This window comes from Myotis nattereri (assembly GCF_964212035.1).
Source record: "Myotis nattereri genome assembly, chromosome: Y".
Taxonomy (NCBI): domain Eukaryota; kingdom Metazoa; phylum Chordata; class Mammalia; order Chiroptera; family Vespertilionidae; genus Myotis; species Myotis nattereri.
Genome location: NC_138094.1, coordinates 1,171,889 through 1,190,867, shown reverse-complemented (window position 1 = coordinate 1,190,867; position 18,979 = coordinate 1,171,889). Strand labels below are relative to the sequence as shown.

At 49.7% G+C, this 18,979-nt stretch overlaps 1 protein-coding gene across 1 annotated transcript in view; it reads left to right on the top strand.

The window, feature by feature from the left end:
• LOC308512213 (cAMP-dependent protein kinase catalytic subunit PRKX-like) overlaps positions 1-18,053 on the top strand; it is a 30,188-nt gene extending 12,135 nt beyond the window's left edge. The window contains exons 3-9 of the mRNA XM_081082010.1: positions 792-1,055; positions 5,167-5,286; positions 10,713-10,808; positions 11,388-11,445; positions 13,528-13,605; positions 14,946-15,092; positions 17,461-18,053. Coding sequence (XP_080938136.1) covers positions 792-1,055; positions 5,167-5,286; positions 10,713-10,808; positions 11,388-11,445; positions 13,528-13,605; positions 14,946-15,071 — 742 coding nt within the window. The 3' untranslated portion in view covers positions 15,072-15,092; positions 17,461-18,053. The remainder of the gene's footprint in view (positions 1-791; positions 1,056-5,166; positions 5,287-10,712; positions 10,809-11,387; positions 11,446-13,527; positions 13,606-14,945; positions 15,093-17,460) is intronic.
• Positions 18,054-18,979: the final 926 nt, after the last annotated feature.

Sequence of the window (18,979 nt, the reverse complement as noted above, 5' to 3'; positions counted from 1 at the left end):
GAGGCAGCTGATCGATGTTTCTCTCTCATCGATGTTTCTGACTCTCTATCTCTCTCCCTTCCTCTCTGTAAAAATTCAATAAAATGTATTTAAAAAAAAATACATCATTGATTTCAGAGAGGAAGGCAGAGGGAGAGAGAGAGACATCCATGATGAGAGAGAATCAGGGACCAGCCGCCTCCTGCACGCCCCCGACTGGGGATCGAGCCCGCAACCCGGGCCTGTGCCCTTGACCGGGAACCGAACCCAGGACCCTTCCGTCCACAGGCCAACGCTCTATCCACTGAGCCACACCAACCTGGGCTACAGGGTTTATAATCATCGAGATTTTTTTTTTTCCCGGAAGCTCTGTTAGAAATCATGTCTTATGTCTGGTCCTTTGAGCCCGCAACCCGGGCATGTGCCCGTGACCGGGATTCGAACCCGTGACCTCCTGGTTCCTAGCTTGACGCTCAACCACGGGGCCACATGTGCACCGTCATGTCCATCTGAGCTCACACCTGTGCTCACACCTGTGCTCACACCTGTGCTCACACCTGTCTGGTCCAGGCGCCCCCCGGATCCCCCACAGGCCCAGCCCTCCATCCCCGGCCTCCCCCTCAGGAATCGAACCCGTAACCTCCTGGTTCATAGGTTGACACTCAACCACGGGGCCACACGTGCACTTCCATGTCCATCTTAGCTCACACCTGTGCTCACACCTGTGCTCACACCTATGCACACCTGTCTGGTCCAGGCAGCCCCCCGGCTCCCAGGCCCAGCCCTCCATCCCCGGCCTCTGCCCCCTGCAGGTTCTGGACCTGCCACGATGACCGCTTCCTGTACATGCTCATGGAGTTCGTGCCGGGCGGCGAGCTGTTCAGCTACCTCCGCAACCGGGGCCGTTTCTCCAACGCGGCCGGCCTGTTCTACGCGGCCGAGATCGTGTGCGCCCTCGACTACCTGCACGCGAGGGAGATCGTCTACCGAGACCTCAAGCCCGAGAACATCCTGCTGGACCGCGACGGGCACGTCAAGCTCACCGACTTCGGCTTCGCCAAGAAGCTGGTCGACAGGTGAGGCGTGGTGCCCCCGGGGCCGCCACCCCAACCCAGGCCCCTGTCTGTGTCTGTGAGTGTTTTGTTTTTTTTTTTAAAAAAATATATTTTATTGCCCTGGCCGGTGTGGCTCAGTGGGTAGAGCGTCGGCCTGCGGACTCAAGGGTCCCGGGTTCGATTCCCGGTCAAGGGCACAGGCCCGGGTTGCGGGCACAACCCCAGTCGGGGGGTGTGTGCAGGAGGCGGCCGATCCGTGATTCTCTCTCATCGATGTTTCTAACTCCCTATCCCTCTCCCTTCCTCTCTGTAAAAAATCAATAAAAATATATTTAAAAAGAAAATAAAAAGAATAAAATATATTTTATTGATTTTTTACACAGAGGGATAGAGAGTTAGAAACATCCACGAGAGAGAAATATCGATAAGCTGCCTCCTGCACACCCCCCACTGGGGATGTGCCCACAAGCAAGGTCCATGCCCTTGACCGGGAATCGAACCCGGGAATCGAACCCGAGACCCTTCGGTCCGAGGGCCAACACTCTATCCACTGAGCCAAACCAGTTAGGACTGATTTTTAAAAATATATTCCTCTTGGCTCTGGCTAATGTGGCTCAGTGGATAGAGCATCAGCCTGAGGACTGAAGGGTCCCGGGTTCGATTCCCGGTCAAGGGCACACACCCGGGTTGCGGGCTTGATCCCCAGTCGGGGGCGTGCAGGAGGCGGCCGGTCCATGATTTTCTCTCCTAACTGACGTTTCTTTCTCTCTTTTTCTCTCCCTCTCCCTTCCTCTCTGAAATTAATAAAAAATATTTAAAAATAATAACAATAGCCCTAACTGGTGTGGCTCAGTGGATAGAGCGTCGGCCTGCAGACTGAGGGGTCCCGGGTTCGAATCCGGTCAAGGGCATGTGCCTGGGTTGCGGGCACATCCCCAGTGGGGGGCGTGCAGGAGGCAGCTGATCGATGTTTCTAACTCTCTATCCCTCTCTCTTCCTCTCTGTAAAAATAAAATAAAATCATAATCATAATCATAATAATAAAATGTACTTTTTGGTCCATCGACTCTCAGGTTGTGTCTGTATCTGGGTTTGGGGAACAAGCCAGCCATCAGCCAGAAGTGAAATCCGTGGGTCCGACGACGGTTCTATTTTTAATTTTTTTTTTTGAGGAACCTTCGCGCTGTTTTTCCACGGCGGCCGCACCCACCCTCAGGCCCACCCGTCCCCCCGCTGTACAGTGCAAGGGGGGGTCCCTTTTCTCCACCCCTGGTTTCTGGATGGACCGATGGTAGCCATGCCGACAGGTGTGAGAGAGGATGTGCCTCAAGGTACCTTTTCTGCCTTTTTTTATTAATGAAAACTTTTAAAAAAAAAAACCATATTTTTATGGATTTCAGAGAGGAAGACAGAAAGAGAGAAACATCCATAACGAGAGAGAATCATGGACCGGCCGCCTCCTGCACGCCCCCGACTGGGGATCGAGCCCCGCAACCCGGGCCTGTGCCCTTGACCAGGAATCGAACCCGGGACCTCCTGGTTCACAGGCCAACGCTCTATCCACTGAGCCACACCGGCCAGGCCAGGCCGGTGGCTTTTCTGGTTGGAATTTTCTGCTCTAACGAGGTGTCAGGCACCTGTGGGTGCTTCAGGGACTGGAATTGGATACAGCCCGGGCCCCTCACCCCCCGAACCCCCCTCCCCTCGCCTCCCCGTCCACGTGGAAGCCGACACCCTGTATGGAAGGCCGATAGAGTTACCTGTGGCCGCCTCCGTCCGGCTATTCTGGGCAGCCGGCGAGTGTGATGAGAAGGTGTAACCTCTGCCCTCTCACAACTTTATTATTTTTACGTTATTTTATTTTTTTTCTCTGGCTGCTTTCAAAGAAGCGACACAGTGTTATGAACGCCCGTGAAATTATAATTCATCTTCCGACTGGAATTTTATAGCTTCTTTAATATTTTAAGGATGAGGTTTTTCTTAGCAGAATTCTATCATAGTAGCCCTGGCTGGTGTGGCTTAGTGGATAGAGCGCCGGCCTGCGGACGGAAGGGTCCCGGGTTCGAATCCCGGTCAAGGGCACAGGCCCGGGTTGCAGGCTGGATCCCCAGTCGGGGGCGTGCAGGAGGCGGCCGATCGATGATTCTCTCTCATCATGGATGTTTCTCTCTCTCCCTTTCTTTCCTCTCTGGAATCCATAAAAATAGATTAAGAAAATTCTATCCAATTATACAAAGTTAGCAGAAAATTCAGAATTTCGGTTCTGCATTTTCTAAACAGCCTAAAATTTATTTAATTTTGTAAAATATATGTTTCTTGGTTTCAGAGAAGAAGGGAGAGGGAGAGAGAGAAACATCCGTGATGAGAGAGAATCATGGACCGGCCGCCTCCTGCACGCCCCCTACTGGGGATGGAGCCTGCAACCCGGGCCTTGACCGGGATTCGAACCCGGGACCCTTCATTCCACAGGCCGAAGCTCTACCCACTGAGCCACGCTGGCCAGGCTATTTTTAATTTTTAATTGATTTTTAGAGGGTGAGAGAGAGAGAGAGAGAGAGAGAGAGGACCATTAACAGAGCAGACCATCAATCCAGAACCTCACATATAGAGATTTTAGCAGGAACGTCTCAAAATCTATAGATTTTACCCAAATATTGCAGCCCTTTTGAGGTATAAAAAAAATTCTTTTGCAAGAAGAAAGGACCTATTTTCTCCTATTTGTGGAGAAAAAAAAAAGGCATCTGAGGCTGCACAGAGAAGGGGGGGTCCCCAATTGGGGGGAAAAATAAAATGAAATAACCAAATACGTAACCAGAAAACTTCACCTTAGATTTCGGTCCCACTTGGCTGTTCACCCAACTGGCCACTAGGTGGCGCTAGAAGCTAATTTTTCTATTTTTTTCCTTTCTTTTTCTTTATGTTTTTTTTTTTGCAAATTATTTCTCCTATGGCCCTAGCTTGTTTGGCTCAGTGGATAGAGCATCGGCCTCTGGACTGCAGGGTTGCGGGTTCGATTCCCGGTCAAAGGCACATGCACGGGTTGTGGGTTCGCTCCCCAATAGAGGGCGTGCAGGAGGCAGCTGATCGATGATTCTCTCTCATCACGGATGTTTCTCTCTCTCTCTCTCCCTCTCCCTCTCTGAAATAAATTTAAAGAAATATATTAAAATCTTAAAAAAATAAAAAATACATAATATTGAAACATGCACCTCAGTCAATGAAATTTTGTTTTTTTTCCGTTTTCAAAGACCGTGGGCATTCGCTATTATTTTATATTAGTTTCAGGTGTGGTCAGATATATCATCAAGGCTTCTAGTTTTTAAAAAATATATTTTTTTGATTGATTTCAGAGCAGAAGGGAGAGGGAGAGAGAGATGGATAGAAACACCCACGATGAGAGAGAATCGCGGATCGGCTGCCTCCCGCACGCCCCCGACTGGGGATCGAGCCTATAACCCGGGCATGTGCCTTGATCGGATTCGAACCTGGGACCCTTCAGCCCGCAGGCCGACGCTCTGTCCACTGAGCCACACCAGCCAGGGCTCACTATTATTTTATACTAGAGGCCCGGTGCACGAATTCATACACGGGTGCGGTCCCTTGGCCTGCCCAGGGCCAGCCGGATGGAGGTAGGGACTCTGGGAGGTTGACCAGCCGGCTCCCCCTTTCGGAGCCAATATAAAGGGTGTCCCAGAATTCACGCAAGATTTGAATTCTGCATGAGCATTAACAACAACAACAAAACATAAATTCCTGATTATACTTGATTGATTAAATCGGATTCTCATATCTGCTGCCCTTGGATGTCAATCCCTTCGATTCGATCAGCATCACCAAGGACCAATGATGGCCCAGGAGCAGGGACCAGGAAGACCCATGGAGACCGCGGCTTTGCGTCTGTGCCAGCAGAGCCGGGGAAGCCATGGACCCGATGTGCTATTCCACACATAAACCCTAGACTGTCTGCTTTACGAATCCATAAAAAATTTACAGTTTTTACTGATAAACCTGCGTTTTCCATCAAAATGACTTCTTGCGTGAATTTTGGGACACCCTTTGTCACCAACGGACTCACCCCTCGCCAAGCCCAGATGAGTTTTCATGGTTCCGTCTTCTCCCCCCCCCCCCCCAGGACCTGGACCCTCTGTGGGACCCCCGAATACCTGGCCCCCGAAGTCATTCAGAGCAAGGGCCACGGCCGCGCCGTGGACTGGTGGGCGCTGGGCATCCTCGTCTTCGAGATGCTTTCGGGGTGAGTAAGGGATGCTGGGAAAATCGAACCATCCCCTCCCAGGCTCCCGTCCCCTGCTCCCTTGGCCCGATCCCTTAGCCCCGAGGGCACTCTGAGAATTTCTGGGGTGCGATTCTCACCGCCATTTCCCTAAATAGGTACCGTATTAATCAGCTTCCTATAATAGGCCTGCAGCTCAATTTCCTCCTGGAGTGTCCAGTAGGGGGCAGTGTTGCTAAGTGTTTGCAGCACGATTTCCTCCTGGAATCACCACTAGGGGGCAGTGTTGCTACGAGGTTTGCAGCTCGATTTCCTCCTGGAGTGACCACCAGGGGGCAGTGTTGCTTAGAGGTTTGCAGCTAAATTTCCTCCTGGAATGACCACCAGGGGGCGGTGTTGCTACGAGGTTTGCAGCTCGATTTCCTCCTGGAATCACCACTAGGGGGCACTGTTGCTTAGAGGTTTGCATCTAAATTTCCTCCTGGAGTGACCATTAGGGGGCGGTGTTGCTAAGAGGCCTGCAGCTCGGTTTCCTCCTGGAGTGACCACTAGGGGGCAGTGTTGCTAAGAGGCCTGCAGCTCGATTTCCTCCTGGAGTGACCATTTGTGGGCGGTGTTGCTAAGAGGCCTGCAGCTCGATTTATTCCCGGAGTGACCACTAGGGGGCAGTGTTGCTAAGAGTTTGCAGCACGATTTCCTCCTGGAGTGTCCACTAGGGGGCGGTGTTGCTAAGAGGCCTGCAGCTCGATTTATTCCCGGAGTGTCCACTAGGGGGCAGTGTTGCTACGAGGTTTGCAGCTCGATTTCCTCCTGGAGTGTCCACTAGGGGGCAGTGTTGCTACGAGGTTTGCAGCTCGATTTCCTCCTGGAATCACCACTAGGGGGCACTGTTGCTTAGAGGTTTGCAGCTAAATTTCCTCCTGAAGTGACCATTAGGGGACGGTGTTGCTAAGAGGCCTGATGCTCGATTTCCTCCTGGAGTGACCACTAGGGGGCAGTGTTGCTAAGAGGCCTGCAGCTCGATTTATTCCTGGAGTGTCCACTAGGGGGCAGTGTTGCCTGATGAAAATTGAATCCTGGGGAACCGTGATCTTAAAATATTTGTTTATTAAATATATGCCATTGATTTCAGAGAGGAAGACGGGGCGGGAGGAGAGAGAGACAGAGAGAGAGAGAGAGAGAGAGAGAGAGAGAGAGAGAGAGAGAGAGAGAGGGAGGGAGAGAGAGAGAAACATCCATGATAAGAGAGAATCATGGACCGACTGCTCCCGCACGCCCCCTACTGGGGACGGAACCCGCAACCCGGGCGTGTGCCCTTGACCGGGAATCGAACCCAGGACCCTCCAGTCTGCAGGCCGACGCTCTATCCAATGGGGCACACTGGCTAGAGCCCAGTGGTCTTTAAATAGAATGAGGTTCCCGTGTTTTCCCCTTATCGTTTTATTATTAGGGTAGGATATAATAATACAGAATATCCTATTTTGCGACATTATTAGTAAATGCAATATTATAACGCGGTACATTGTGGAGCATAATATTCACAGACTGTAATAGAAAATTGTTAGAGTAGCATTAGAATGTATTAAAATTATAGTAGGGTTACTATATAAGTCATTATTATAAGGAATTATCCTTAAGGAATACTATACATTATAATTACATTCCTATATTATCATTAAGGAATACTATACATTATAATATGAGAACCTCTGCTATTAGAAAATAGAGTACTTCTAATCTATTAGCATAAGAATAGAAAGGGAAGTGATATAATTATAATCTGATATGCTATTCGGCTGCAATTATGTATATATATATATTTACTTAAAATTATAATAGTCTCACTAAGGATGAGCACAAATAACATTTTAATGGAATGTTCTAGCTGGTGTTTCCAAGTGGATAGAGCGTCGGCCTGCGGACTAAAGGGTCCCGGGTTCGATTCCCGGTCAAGGGCACAGGCCCGGGTTGCGGGCTCGATCCCCAGTGTGGGGGGCGTGCAGGAGGCGGCCGGTCCATCATTCTCTCTCATCATGGATATTTCTCTCTCTCCCTCTTCCTTCCTCTCTGAAATCAGTAAAAAATATATTTTATTAAAAAAAATGTTTTTAATGGAAAAATAACTGTCTTTCCTAGAATGGAACACATTCAGCGAGAAGTGTGTGGGTCTTGGTTTCATGTTTTCGCCCACCTCCCTCCCATCCAGCGGCCTCCTGCCAGGCCATTAGATTTCCCGCTCTGGAGGGTAGCCTGCCTGGTACGATAATGTTGTTTTGGTGGAGGAACAGGGAGAAGGTGCTCCCTTCCACTTTCAGGATTTGGAGTCAGGAAAAAAATTAAAAATATAGAAATGGTCTCACAAAAAAAAAAAAAAATCCCGGCACGGCCACGAGGAACCCCGGGGTTCCCTGGGACCCCACTTTGAGAACCAGGGCTGCCAACGCCGCCGACAGGACGTTCCCAGATGAGGTTTTACTGGACACCGTCCCCCAGTGTTTGCACAGCCTGGCGCTTTGTTCTTGGCACTTGTCATCTATCTATCATCTATCTCTCTATCACCTATCTATATCTATCTATCTATCTATCTATCATCTACCTATCTATCTATTATCTATCTATCTATCTATCTATCTATCTATCTATCTATCTATCATCTACCTATCTATCTATTATCTATCTATCTATCTATCTATCTATCTATCTATCTATCTATCATCTACCTATCTATCTATTATCTATCTATCTATCTATCTATCTATCTATCTATCTATCTATCATCTATCTATTTGTCTATCTATCTACCATCTATCTATCTATCTATGTATCATCTATCTGTCTATCTATCATCTATCTATCTATCTATCATCTATTTGTCTATCTATCTATCTGTCTATTATCTATCTATCTATTATATATCTATCTGTCATCTATCGATCTATTATATATCTATCTATCTATTATATATCTATGATCTATCTATCTATCTATCTATCTATCTATCTATCTATTATCTGTCTATGTATCTATCTATCCATTATATATCTATCTGTCATCTATCGATCTATCTATCTATTATATATCTATCATCTATCGATCTATTATATGTCTATCTATTATATATCTATCATCTATCTATCATCTATCTATCTATCTATTTATCTATTATTTATCTATCTATTACCTATCTATCTATTATATATCTATCTATTATATATCTATCATCTATCGATCTATTATATGTCTATCTATTATATATCTATCATCTATCTATCATCTATCTATCTATCTATTTATCTATTATTTATCTATCTATTACCTATCTATCTATTATATATCTATCTCTCATCTATCTATCTGTCTATCTATCTATCATCTATCTCAGCGATTCTCAACCTTCCTAAGGCCGCGACCCCTGAACACAGCTCCCCATGCTGTGGGGACCCCCAACCATAACATTATTCTCGTGGCTACGTCATCGCTGTCATGTGGCTGCTGTTACGAGTCGTCATGGAAACATCTGATCTGCAGGATGGATTTTCATGGTGACACATGGAACATCATGAAAGCACAGCGATCGATCACAAAAACAATATGTGATTATAGATGTGTTTTCCGACGGCCTTAGGCGACCCCTCCAATGTGGATGGGTCAGGTTCTGATAGGAGGCCTGTAGCATACGTTCCTCCCGTAATGACCACTAGGGGGCAGTGTCGCCCCAACAATAATTGAATCCCAGAGACCAGTGATTCCTAAATAGAAGGAGTTCATGGGTTTGTTTTTATGAGGTTTCTTTGTTTTTTAAAAATGTTTTTATTGATGTCAGCGGATGCACTTACTACTGACACACTCTGACCAAAACTATTCTCTCTTTTTTTGTTGTTTTTAATTTATTGATTTCAGGGAGGAAGGGAGAGGGAGAGAGAGAGTCAGAAACATCAAAGATGGGAGAGAATCATGGATCGGCTGCCTCCTGCACGCCCCCTTCATTCTTCAAGTTCTTTGTCACCCTCAGATTCTGACTTGGGGACATTTTGCTTCAAGAACTTTTGCGTTGCCCTGGCTGGTGTGGCTCAGTGGATAGAGCGTTGGCCTGCGGACTGAAGGGTCCCGGGTTTGATTCCTGGTGAAGGGCACAGGCCCGGGTTGTGGGCTCCATCCCAGTGGGGGGCGTTCAGGAGGCAGCCGGTCCATGATTCTCTCTCATCATGGATGTCTCTCTCTCTCCTTCCTCCTTCCTCTCTGAGATCAATAAAAATTAATTTAGGTGATACATAGATAGATAGAGATAAATAGAAGATTGATAGATAGAGATAGTTAATAGATGATAGATAGATAGATGATAGATGGATAGGTAGATACATAGAGATAGATAGATACAGAGATAGATGATAGATAGATAGAAAGATAGAAAGATAGATAGATATAGATAGATAGATAGATAGATAGATAGATAGACAGACAGATAGATAGATAGATAGATAGAGTTCTACATTGTCCGGCCGACGTGGCTCAGTGATTGAGCGTCAGCCTATGGACCAGGAGGTCGGGGTTCGATTCCCGGTCAAGGGCACATGACCGGGTTGAGCGCTCCATCCCCAGTGGGGGGCGTGCAGGAGGCGGCCGATCCATGATTCTCTCTCATCATCAATGTTTCTTTCTCTTTCCCTCTCTCTTCCTGTCTGAAATCAATAAAAATATCCTATATTAGACAGGGCTGATGTGCAAATTGTCCCCTCAACTGGGAATTCAACCGGGAGTTCGACCAGGGCCCCAGCCGAGTCCCACCTGTGCACGAATTTGTGCACCGGGCCTCTAGTGTATCCCATATAATAAAGAGGGAATATGCAAATTGACCCTCACGCCCTCACAAAGGTGGCCACCTCCAGGTCATCACAAGATGACAGTTGGGGGAGGGGGACGAGGCCTGCAGGGTCGGCCATCCCTCGAGGCGTCCCAGATTGGAGAGGGTGCAGGCTGGGCTGAGGGACAACCCCCCCCCCCTTTCCAGTGCACGAATTTTGTGCACCGGGCCTCTAGTGTATATATAAAGGGCGTCCCAAAATTCACGCAAGAAGTAATTTTGATAGAAAACACAGGTTTATACTTAAAAATTGTAAATTTTTTATTGATTCATAAAGTAGACAGTCTAGGGTTTATGGATGGAATAGCCCATCGGGTCCATGGCCCGCCCAGCTTTGCTGGCACAGACGCAAAGCCGCGGTCTCCATTGGTCTTCCTTGTCCCTGCTCTGGACCGTCATCGGTCCTTGGTGATGCTGATCGAATCGAAGGGATTGACATCAAAAGAAAAAAAAAGAAAGGCTGCATGTGAAATGACCCGTGTCTCTGTCCGTGGCACGGCCAGAACCCCCCCCCCCCTCGCCGTGGCGGCTTGTCCCCGAGCCCCCCGGCCCAGGGAGAACCAACCCGTGTTCATGTTTCCGGCAGCTTCCCTCCGTTCTTCGACGACAACCCGTTTGGCATCTATCAGAAGATTCTCGCCGGCAAAATTGACTTCCCGAGATACTTGGATTTCAACGTCAAGTCAGTACCAAGGTTCCCTCCCTGTCTGGGGGCGCGTTGATTTTTTTTTTAAAGCGTAAAAAAAAAACCCACAAAAAAACCCCAAAAATCTGACACCAGGCATTTCTCGGGCAGATGTGCCCATAGCTCTATTCAGTGGGATATGTCGGAATTATTTGGATTCTGTTTTCATGATAGTTAACCTGTTTTTTGGGGGCGTCTTTTCCTGCTAAAGATATTTCTTGTACCTCATTCCTTTTATTTTTTTAAATATATTTTATTTATATATCTAAATAAAATATATATTATTAAAATATATATATATTTTTTATATATTTAAAAAAATGTATATATTTTTTATTGATTTCAGAGAGGAAGGGAGAGGGAGAGAGAGAGAGAAACATCCATGAGGAGAGAGAATCATGGACCGGCTGCCTCCTGCACGCCCCCTACTGGGGTTCAAGTCCGCAACCCGGGCATGTGCCCTTGGCCGGAAATCGAACCCAGGACCGCCTGGTTTCTAGGTCGACGCTCAACCAGGGAGCCAGGCCGGCCAGGCTGTCTATTTTTTTTTATGTTTTTCCCTCTTCGTCCCGACAGAGACCTCATCAAGAAGCTGCTGGTGGTGGACAGGACGCGTCGCCTGGGCAACATGAAGGTGAGACCGTGCGGCCGTGAGGGTTACGGGGTTTTCACGATGAGTCCCTGTCATTCGACGCCAGCGTTTCCCTGTGGAGAGAGAGACGGGGTACAGGGTCCCATCGAATCCGCGGCCAGATTCCGTCTCGGTTCCTGGGCCCACAAAATTCACCTCGGTCCGCACCTGTCTTCCCGTGTGTCCGTACTAGCCAATGACTCAGCGGTGATCGATGAAGTGATTAGTTATCTGTCAACTATCTATCTGCCTATCTATCTATTTATCTGTCTGTCTGTCTATTCACCCACTCACCCAATTCGTTAATCTAATTCATCCTTCATCTCTGTCTAGCTATCATCTATCTATCAATCAATCTACTATCAATTTATCTTTCTATTATCTATCAATCTACTATCATCCATTTGTCATCTAACATCTATCTGTCTATCTATCTATCTATCTATCTATCTATCTATCTATTCACCCACCACTCAGTTCATTAATCTAGTCATCCTTCATCTCTATCATCTATGTATCATCTATCAGTCAGTCTCCTATATCTATCTATCTATCAATCAATCTATCAATCTATCATATGTCTGTCATCTAACGTCTATCATCTATCTTTCTATCTATTCACCCACTCACTCAGTTTGTTAATCTAGTCATCCTTCATCTCTATCTAGCTATCGTCTATCAATCAATCTACTATTATCTATCTATCTATCATCTATCAATCTATCATCTGTCCTTCATCTAACATCTATCTATCTATCTATCTATCTATCTATCTATCTATCTATCTATTGTTCTATCTATTCACCCACTCACTCAGTTTGTTAATCTAGTCACCCTTCATCTCTATCTATCATTTATCTATCTATCTATATCTATCTATCTATCTATCTATCTATCTATCTATCTATCATCTATCATCTATTTTTATCTGTCTATTTATCCAGGTAATCATCTCTTTTTCTGTTATCTGTTATTCTATCTGTCTCTCTCTGTGTGTATATGTATCTATCAGTCTATCGTCTATATTTCAGCCTATTGACCTGTCTATCTGTCTGTCCATCTATCATCTATATTTCAATCTACTGACCTGTCATTCTATCTATCTATCCATCTATCATCTATATTTCAATCTATTGACCTGTCTTTCTATCTATCTATCCATCTATCATCTATATTTCAGTCTATTGATCTGTCTTTTTATCTATCCATCTATCATCTATATTTCAATCTATTGACCTGTCTTTCTTGCTATCTATCTATCTATCTATCTATCCATCTATCATCTATATTTCAATCTATTGACCTGTCTTTCTTGCTATCTATCTATCTATCTATCTATCCATCTATCTTCTATATTTCAATCTATTGACCTGTCTATCTATCTATCTATCCATCTATCCTCTATATTTCCATCTGTTGACCTGTCTATCTATCTATCAATCTATCTGTCTATCTATCTATCTATCTATCTATCTATCTATCTATCTATCATCTCTCTAGCTACCATAATACCTTAGGATCCCTACTAGAGTTTGGACGGCTTGTGAGTCAACTCCCCGTCTTTCTTGCTCTCTCTTAACCTCACTCAGGTAACACCCAACAGATATTTCTTCTTGGACTTAGATGTGGACAGACAACATTTATCCCCCAAAGAAAAAGACGAGTGGCCACCATAGTAGGATTAGAAGAAAAAAAAAAGTAGAAACAATTCATCAGCATTTCTTCCTTTTTGCAGTTGTATCAATCGAGAATGTCCTTTCCTGTGGGCGAAATAAGATGAAAATCTTAAAAATTATGATCCAGGCCCTGGCCGGTGTGGCTCAGTGGATAGAGCGTCCGCCTGCGGACTGAAGGGTCCGGAAGAGAGAGAGAGACACATCGATTGGCACGCCCCCTGCTGGTTGGGGATCGAGCCTGCAACCCGGGCCTGTGCCCTTGACCGGGAATCGAACCTAGGACCTCCTGGTTCCCAGGTCGACGCTCTAACCACTGAGCCACACCGGCCGGGCAGGGAGATTGCTTAGAACATGTTCTCTCCCAAGTGGTTAAGGTCTGTGCCCTGATGGCCCCTGTTTCCTTTCACAGAACGGGGCCGAGGACGTAAAGAGGCACCGCTGGTTCCGCCTGGTGGACTGGGACGCCGTCCCCCAGAGGAAACTCAAGGTACGGGGGCGCCCCTGCCCTCGGACCCCGAGACTCCCGGGTTTATGCCGGATGCGGGATGGGTCTGCACGGTCGGACCGGCCGTCTCAGGGCCTCCCCGAGACCACGCTGGCTGCTCCGTGGCCATCCGAGCGCAGAAGAGGCAGAGAGACGGGGGGAGGACGGGAAGCGGGGTGTCTGCGGGGCCTTGGGGAGCTGGGTCCATTTCCCAGTAGCTCTGTGACCATACCCTGTGGGTCAGGCCACACTCTGGGGTCAGCCCAGCCCACACTCTAGGGGTCAGCCCAGCCCATATCCTAGGGGTCAGCCCAGCCCGTATCCTAGGGTCAGCCCAGCCCATATCCTAGGGGTCAGCCCAGCCCATACCCTAGGGGTCAGCCCAGCCCATATTGTAGGGGTCAGCCCAGCCCATACCCTAGGGGTCAGCCCCGCCCATATTCTAGGGTCAGCCCAGCCCATATTGTAGGGGTCAGCCCCGCCCATATCCTAGGGTCAGCCCAGCCCATATCCTAGGGGTCAGCCCAGCCCATATCATAGATAGATGATAGGATGGATGGATACATAGATGATATAGATAGATGATAGATAGATGACAGGTAGATAGATGACAAATATAGATAGGTAGGTAGGTAGATAGATAGATAGATAGATAGATAGATAGATAGATGATAGGATGGATGGATGGATAGATAGATAGATAGATAGATAGATAGATAGATAGATAGATGATAGGATGGATGGATGGATGGATGGATGGATGGATGGATGGATGGATAGATAGATAGATAGATAGATAGATAGATAGATAGATGATAGGATGGATAGATAGGTAGGTAGATAGATAGATAGATAGATAGATAGATAGATAGATAAACAGGTAGTTGATAGGATGGACAGATGGATAGATACATGATACACTGACCGGCCAGATGATGATCACCACCCCATCAGTCCAATGGAGTGCATTAGTTACGCAAATTAATAATAATAATGATGATGATAAGACCTTGGGAGTGTTTGCTTAGGGAGTTTTCAATATTCAATATTTTGGGTCGTGTCCGTGAAGGACTGCTGGGGTGGCCATCGTCATCATCTGGCCGGTCAGTGTATGTCTCCTCCTTAACCCCGTTGACCGCCTCCAGCCCACCCCCACCCCCCACCCCCTCCCCCCGTCCCCAGGCCCTCCCCCCCCCCCCCATTGTCTGTCCATGGCTGATGCCTAAAAGCATACAAAGTCCTTGCTCGGTCACCTCCCGCCCACCCTCCCCCCTTCCCCCGGCCTCACCCTCTCCATCTGATCTAACCGCACCCCTTCTCTCGGCCAACCCCTCCCCCCCCAGCCCCCCATCCTGCCCAAGGTGCGCGGCGAGGGCGACACCTCCAACTTCGAGGCGTACCCTGAGAACGACTGGAACACGGCCCCGCCGGCGTCCCCCAAAGACCTGGAGGCCTTCAAGAACTTCTGAGGGCGGCCGCCACCCCAGCAGGTGCGTCTGTGCGGGGTATTATTTAAAACAAAACAGTAACAACAGCCAATTCCCGGCTGGCGTGGCTCAGTGGGTAGCGCGTCGGCCGGAGGACTGAAGGGTCCCGGGTTCGATTCCCGGTCAAGGGCACAGGCCCGGGTTGCGGGCTGGATCCCCAGTAGGGGGCGTGCGGCAGGCAGCCAATCCATGATTCTCTCTCTCATCACGGATGTCTCTCTCTCCCTCTCGCTTCCTCTCTGACATCAATAAAGATATATTTAAAATAATCATAATAGAAAGCAGCGAGGTTAGTGCACTAAGCAGACGATGTATGATGGCATCGGACACCGGAAACGGGTGTCCATTGATGAACCAATGCCAGCCCCATCTAGTCCAAAAAAAAGTTTTTTTTTAAAATATATTTTATTGATAATTTTACAGAAAGGAAGGGAGAAGGAGTCAGAAACATCGATGAGAGAGAAACATCGATCAGCCGCCTCCTGCACGCCCCCTACTGGGGATGTGCCCGCAACCCAGGTACATGCCCTTGGCCGGAATCGAACCCGGGACCCTTCCGTCTGCAGGCTGATGCTCTATCCACTGAGCAGACCAGTCAGGGCTCAGTTTTTAAGACAGAAAATCCATTTAAAAAAAAAAAAGATTCCAACGATGGTTTGTTTCTTTGGTGCTATTATTATTACTAGAGGCCCGGTGCACAAAATTCGTGCATGGGGTGGGGGGGAGGGGGTGACCCTCAGCCCGGCCTGCACCCTCTGCAATCTGGGACGTCCCTCTCAGAATTCGGGACTGCTGGCTCCTAACCGCTCCCCTGCCTGCCTGATCGCCCCCAGTTGCCCCCACTTCGGACCTGATCACTCCTAACTGCCCCCTCCTGCCGGCCTGATCGCCCCCAACTGCCCCCTCCTGCTGTCCTGATTGCCCCTAAATGCCCCCCCCTGCTGGCCTGACCACCCCTAACTGCCCCCCCCCTGCCGTCCTGATCGCCCCTAACTGCCCTCCCCTGCCGGCCTGATCGCCCCTAACTGCCCTCCCCTGCCGGCCTGATCGCCCCTAACTGCCCTCACCTGCCGGCCTGATCGCCCCTAACTGCCCTCCCCTGCTGGCCTGATCGCCCCTAACTGCCCTCACCTGCCGGCCTGATCGCCCCCAACTGCCCTCCTCTGCCGGCCTGATCGCCCCTAACTGCCCCCCCCCTGCCGGCCTAATCGCCCCCAACTGCCCCCTCCTGCCAGCCTGATTGCCCCTAACTGCCCCCCCCTGCTGGCCTGATTGCCCCTAACTGCCCCCCTCTGCCAGCCTGATTGCCCCTAACTGCCCCCCCCTGCTGGCCTGATTGCCCCTAACTGCTCTCCCCTGCCGGCCTGATTGCCCCTAACTGCCCCCCCCTGCTGGCCTGATTGCCCCTAACTGCCCCCCCTGCCAGCCTGATTGCCCCTAACTGCCCCCCCCCTGCTGGCCTGATTGCCCCTAACTGCTCTACCCTCTGCTGGCCTGATCGCCCCTAACTGCTCTCCCCTGCCGGCCTGATCGCCCCTAACTGCTCTCCCCTGCCGGCCTAATCGCCCCCAACTGCCCCCTCCTGCCGGCCTGATTGCCCCTAACTGCCCCCCCCTGCTGGCCTGATGGCCCCTAACTGCCCCCCCTGCTGGCCTGACCACCCCTAACTGCCCCCTCCTGCTGTCCTGATCGCCCCCTAACTGCCCCCTCCTGCCGGCCTGATTGCCCCCAACTGCCCCCTCCTGCAGGCCTGATCGCCCCCAACTGCCCCCTCCTGCAGGCCTGATCGCCCCCAACTGCCCCCTCCTGCCGGCCTGATTGTCCCCAACTGCCCCCTCCTGCCGGCCTGATTGCCCTTAACTGCCCCCTCCTGCAGGCCTGATCGCCCCTAACTGCCCCCTCCTGCAGGCCTGATTGCTCCCAACTGCCCCTCCTGCAGGCCTGATCGCCCCTAACTGCTCCCCCCTGCCAGCCTGATCGCCCCTAACTGCCCCCTCCTGCAGGCCTGATCGCCCCTAACTGCCCCCTCCTGCAGGCCTGATCGCCCCCAACTGCCCCCTCCTGCAGGCCTGATCGCCCCTAACTGCCCCCTCCTGCAGGCCTGATCGCCCCCAACTGCCCCCTCCTGCAGGCCTGATCGCCCCCAACTGCCCCCTCCTGCCGGCCTGATCGCCCCTAACTGCCCTCCCCTTCTGGCCTGATCGCCCCTAACCGCCTCTGCCTCGTCCCCACCACCATGGCTTTGTCCGGAAGGACATCTGGAAGGTCTCCCAGTCTAATTAGCATATCACCCTTTTCGAGGATAGATGATCGCACAGTTTTGCCCCCTTACTTGGAAACTAACCCGGTCCTGTGTCCCGTTCCCCACCAGACACGGGCGGAGTGGAGCCTGCAGGCAGCCTCGAAGGGTCGGTCGTCCCCCGGGTGTGCCGGACACTGCACCCCGGGGCCCCTCGCCCGCCTGCACATAAAGGGACCGGCCGGCACCGGACGCGTGTGGACATTGCGTTATTGAAGCAACTGGAAGCCTGCGCACAGTAGGGCCCCAAGCCGTCGTAGCGTTGACCGCGCCCTCTCGCGTGCGGTCCTACTGTGTGCACCTCTCGCTCGCCCTCTCCCCACAGACTCCGCTGGACAAGCTCGAACTGGACGTGTTTGGCTATGACCACAGATGGTGTGTGGGACAGTGTGGCTCAGGGGATAGAGGGTCGGCCTGCGGACCGAAGGGTCCCGGGTTCGATTCCCGGTCAAGGGCACGGACCTCAGTGGCAGGCTCCTCCCCGGGGCTCGTCCAGAAGGCAACCCCTCGAGGCGTCTCTCTCGCATCGATGTTTCTCTCTCTCTCCCTCTCTCTTCCGCTCTCTCTAAAAATCAATGGGAAAATATCCTCTGTTGAGGATTAGCAAAAATGAATAAAAAAAAAACCTATTCCTCAGGAATCTGTGGTCTTCGGAACAAAGCCCTAAAAGGATGATGGGTGCGTTTATATGTAATTTTTTTTATCACCTGCTATGCATTTTTTAGCCAATGTGTGTGGCCTTCTATCGCTAACGTCTTTTCGTGCCTCCCATCTGTCTGGTAACGTTAGGTCTTGAAACCAGAAGGAAACGGTTGAATTTTATTTATTTTAATTATTATTTTTTTAAATATATTTGTATTGATTTCAGAGAGGAAGGAAGAGAGAGAGAGAGAGAGAGAGAGAGAAACATCCATGATGAGAGAGAATCATGGGCCGGCTGCCTCCAGCACGCCCCCTACTGGGGATGGAGCCCGCAACCCGGGCCTGTCGACTGGGCAGAATTCGCAAAAATCTTTGCAGCAAAAAGATACGATGTGTCCACCTCCCGCCTTCCGCTCCCAGAGATCCTCAGCCCCGCCCACAGCCAACTTTCTCTAAGTGTCTAGAACGTTTCGTTTCGTGCCGCACATCTAAACGTCAAGACCCGCCTGCAGCCAGTGGCGGGTTCCCCAGTCGAGCTGAACGTGGGACGACTTTTATAGCGAAGAGATGGCTGGTGCTGCTCATTCAAAACCCTGTGTCTGCCCTGGCCGGTGTGGCTCAGTGGATAGAGCGTCGGCGTGCGGACTCAAGGGTCCTGGGTTCAATTCAATTCCGGTCAAGGGCACGGACCTCGGTGGCAGGCTCCTCCCCGGCCCGGGCCCTGGTCAGGGCACACGTGCAGGAGGCAACCCGTCGATGTGTGTCTCCCACATCGACGTTTCTCTCTTTTTCTCTCTCTTCCACTTTCTCTAAAAATCGATGGAAAAATATCCTTAAGGGTGGATTTTTTAAAAAAAAGGAAAAAATGGAAAAATAGTCCAGTTTCTGACGAATTCGTGCATCTTGAGGGGGGTGACGTCCACTTGCAAAAACACAGAGAAATAGCACA